We start from the raw sequence: 4,205 nt of genomic DNA, 5'->3' as shown, positions 1-4,205 counted from the left end.
GGAACTCTCATCCTTCCTCCGGAGCTGGAGGGCGCAGGACGCGCGGCGCCAGCACCACGCACAGCGGCTTCCAGAGGTGGTGCTGCCAGAGTTCTCTCGTTTCCTGGTTACGTGCGTGTTAGCAGAGACGAAAACCTTCGCCCGCGACTCCCGCTTCTCCATAGGGACCAAAGGGCCGGGCACGCTAGTGTGGGACGTGCCAAACTCAGCGCGCCTCATGGCTGCCGCTGGAGCACACCCACCCTCACCCCGCCCAGCGCCCTCGGCGGCGCACGCGCACTGCGGCTCCGCCGGGTCTCCTTAGGGCCCCGCCCCGAGGTGGGCGGGCCTGGCGCCTCCCGGCTGGCCAATCGGCTGGCGAACCCGCGCTTTCGTCCCCAGCCAGCCTCGCAGGGGCACGTGCCGGTGTTTGTGTACGTGCTGCTCCCGCAGGGCGGGGAAAGGGCCGGCGGCCCGCGGGGCGAGGCTGCTGGGGCGCGGCCAGGGCTGGGGCGCGGCGGCGGGGGGCCGGCCCCCTGGCCCGGGCAATCTAAATCCTCCCGCACTCCGGCGGGCTGTGCACTCTTACCTGCCGGTCCGCAGCGCCTGCCCCGCCGCTCCGCATTCCCAAGGCCTCCCGTCCTCTGCTGTAGGCCGAAAATGCTGTTGCTTGATTGCAACCCGGAGGTGAGACGCGGGCCCCTTTCGTCCTGCAGGCTTACTTCTCCGGGTGTCGGTCTGCTCGGGAGCACTAGCGAGGGGGCTGACCACTGAGCGCTGCCGAGGCAGGCCTCTTCAGAGTTAGATTTGGGGCGTGGGGGAAGATTCTCGACCGCGGGAGGGCGCGGGACTGGGTACCGGCAAGAGGGGTGCTGGAGCTGCTGTTCTCCCGCAGGTGGATAGTCTGAAGCATCTGCTGGAGGCCGGCGCCTCGGTCAACGCACCCCCGGATCCCTGCGAGCAGTCGCCTGTCCACTTGGCCGCAGGGGGCGGCCTTGCTTGCTTGCTTCTGTGGCAGCTGCAAACGGGCGCTGACCTCAACCAGCAGGTAACTAGGTTACTGATTGTCGCTGTGTACAACCCTCCCCTCCACCCGGATCCACACAAACGTTTCGCAGACGCCCAAATACTGTTTCCCTTGCTGTAAACATGGCTCTCGCAGAGATGTCTGATCGAAATATAAAGGGAGACACTTAAGAAATGTAAAACCTTCTAGTAGCCACATTAATAAGATCAAACATGAAATTTTATGATTTAACTCAATTTACCTCAATATTTCAGTATGTAATTACTTATATTTTCCATTTTCTTTTCAGACATCTCAGTCTGGTGTGTATTTTACATTTCCAGCCACATTTTAAGTGCTCTTTAGCCATCTGTATGGCTCCTGGCTAGGATATTGCTCAGCATACGTAGGTCTACAGTTTATTTCAAAAGCAACAGTTGCTACGTTACCAAATTAAAAGTCTCAGTACAGTAATTACCTAAATAACAGTTGTGAGGCAAACTCACAACTATTACAGTTTTCTATAGAACTTTCTTACGGTAGTCTGCCTCGCCCACTGAACATTAAAGTAGGGTGAGTTTAAATTGTAAATCGTTTTACCTTTGTAATACTCTGCTTTTTATTCACCTGAATGTTAATGTAGGTGGTTGTGGCTGCATGTGTTTTTATTGAAAACTTTGTATTTAATAGAACACCAAGTGAACTTTATTGGAAAAAACCCTTGAATTAAAAAATTCAGTACAGTGTGGTTCTAACTGGCTTTCTTAAACAGTAATTAGACTTCCCCTACCAACTTCCATGGAAACTGTTTCGGGGAGAGACTAAAACGTGCTGTCTTCCCTTTAAGGATGTTTTTGGAGAGGCTCCACTACACAAGGCAGCAAGAGTGGGAAGTCTGGAGTGCCTTAGCCTGCTCGTAGCCAGGGATGCCCAAATTGAGTAAGTATAAAATCAGTGGCTTCAAATTTCATATTTTCTTGGATTAAGCTAATCAAACTCCTGAAGCTGAATTACATGTGCTTTTACAAATGCTTGCCTACCTAATTGACAATTTAGAGTTGTCATTTAAATGTTAATTTAGGCTGTTAATGATACCTAATACTATTAAATTTAAGTAAAAAAATGGATCCTTAGCAATCAGAGGTGCAGTTCTGTTCATCTCCTGTGGCAATATTACATCTTAGCTTTGGTTTGGGATAATCCCTTCTATAAAAATTCTCATTGACTTCCTTTGAGTATTACTTATTATATCGAGCACAGAACACTCATTCATTCAAAAAATGGAATGTCCACTCTGTGCTGAACTCTGCGTCAGCCACTTAGGATGCAATAGCAGGGAATATTGGAATTTCTCTGATTCCTTTACTACTTCTGTTCTGAAACCAATATTTGTATGAGCCCAAATTTGGTTCCTTTGTAGAAGGATATATTTAAAAAAAAAAAAAAGGCTAAACAAGTACCAATTTTTATGTAACTCAGTTTTTGTTTTAAATTCAGTTTATGTAATAAGAATGGACAAACAGCTGAAGATCTTGCTTGGGCCTGTGGATTTCTAGAATGTGCCAAGTTTCTTACAACAATTAAATGTATGCAGACAATAAAATCAAGTGACCGATCCGATAGAGATCATTGTGTTCCAGTGCCCAGACAGAAACGAAGTTTTGGAAGTGTAGAAAATACAACTGGAAAAAGGAAGTGTTGGTAAGTAACTCAGTACTGTTTTCTTCGTCCCTCAGGGATTGCTTATTCAGCACAGTTAATTGTTTCATTTAAACATCGGCAGTCTTATTTCTAGTGTATCTTTTTATTTTTGTGAACACATTTTAATACTGGTTATAGTAACTACTGCTAGATTTTAGAGGCCAGAAATCATCCTGCACAATGGAAGGATGGGGAGGAAACCTTTTTTAAAAAGTTCTTAATGTCACTTACGTTTTTTAACCACAGATTCACGCTGGTCCTGAAAAGGTTTGAAGAAAGCCTTCACTCCGTGCAGATCTACTGCCCAGCCAGAAGCTATGGCTTTTGGCTCACCAGGTGTATCTCAGCTCCTTCTAGGAAGGAGGAAAACTTCTTCTAAGTGAAGATAACATTTAAGAATACATGTTTTTACATGCCTGTAATATTTTGGTTGTGCCTGCTTTTTGTCTTTTAAGTTATTAAAGAATACTAAAGAATAAACTGTTTTCTTTGTGTAGTTATCTGCAGCCTTTGAAAAAAACTGTAGTTTAAACCATCAGACTACACCCAGGATTTAAAGCGAAGTTAAACTTAGTCTTTATTAACAAATTTATAATACAACTTTACTACAGCCTTTGAGTCTAGGATACTTTAAAAAATATTTGGTCGCTGAGGAAGACATAAATTATAGTAAGCATCTTTGTTCCAAAAGTCTGGGCCCTTCCATCCACACCAGCCCTAGATTTGGGAGAAGGGAAAGGAAAACCTTTTACTAGATTATAGGATTACATGATCAAAACTGTAACATTTTACAATCCCATTCTGTCAGCTGGATCCCGGAATAAGACTACCTATATAACTCAAAAGATTTGAACTCCTATAAAGCAAAGGAAAGTAACATACTTGAGTCCATTTCAGATAGAGTTAAAAAAATTTTAATTTTACAGTATTTAATCATAGATAAAAAAGAAAAAGCTTCCTTATGGTAACTGTTATTCCAAATATCACATTTTTTTAAATATCTTTTTTTTAAAAAGATTTTATTTATTTATTTGACACAGAGAGCGAGAGAGCACAAGCAGGGGGAGCAGTAGAGGGAGAGGGAGAAGCAGGCTTCCTGCCAAGCAGGGAGCCCGATGCGGGGCTCAATCCCAGGACCCTGAGATCATGACCTGAGCCGAAGGCAGACACTTAACCATCTGAGCCACCCAGGCGCCTCCCAAATACCACATTTTTACTGAGTCTAAGTTTTATAATTCTGGCAGTCAACGGCAGGTAGGTCATAGTTGAATTGGCAATCTTTTTCTTAGCAGTCCTTTAAAGGCTGTCTTAGGGACCACGCTGTGCGTCTTAGCTACGAGGAAATGTGGCAGGGAGAAATCTGTGCTGGCCTCTTAAATTGCCCTTCACTGTCCTCAGGCTATAATCCTTCCACTTTCCATTCTTTTCCATCGTTTTCCCCAGCAGAGAAAATTACTTTCAAACAAAGTCTCACCGTGAATACAAATTCACAAAATCTCTTCTAGAGCCATTGATTTAT

General features: G+C 45.0%; 1 protein-coding gene across 1 annotated transcript; it reads left to right on the top strand.

Moving 5' to 3' along the window:
* Positions 1–460: 460 nt before the first annotated feature.
* ANKRD37 (ankyrin repeat domain 37) lies at positions 461–3,673 on the top strand. The gene is made up of 5 exons (XM_032413646.1): positions 461–666; positions 875–1,027; positions 1,833–1,924; positions 2,483–2,686; positions 2,933–3,673. Coding segments are annotated over exons 1-5 (477 nt in total). The 5' UTR covers positions 461–639; the 3' UTR covers positions 2,934–3,673.
* The last annotated feature ends 532 nt before the right edge of the window (positions 3,674–4,205 follow it).

Source organism: Phoca vitulina, unplaced genomic scaffold, assembly GCF_004348235.1.
Source record: "Phoca vitulina isolate PV1807 unplaced genomic scaffold, GSC_HSeal_1.0 scaffold15, whole genome shotgun sequence".
Taxonomy (NCBI): Eukaryota; Metazoa; Chordata; class Mammalia; order Carnivora; family Phocidae; genus Phoca; species Phoca vitulina.
This window is presented reverse-complemented; position numbering and strand designations above follow the sequence as displayed.

What these genes read in the sequence shown, in the direction of transcription:
- ANKRD37 (XM_032413646.1), top strand. Translation starts at nt 640, where the DNA reads ATGCTGTTGCTTGATTGCAACCCGGAG. An exon ending in TGCTTGATTGCAACCCGGAG is followed by an intron (nt 667 to 874) that starts GTGAGACGCGGG and finishes GTTCTCCCGCAG; the next exon opens with GTGGATAGTCTGAAGCATCT. An exon ending in GCCAGGGATGCCCAAATTGA is followed by an intron (nt 1,925 to 2,482) that starts GTAAGTATAAAA and finishes TTTTAAATTCAG; the next exon opens with TTTATGTAATAAGAATGGAC.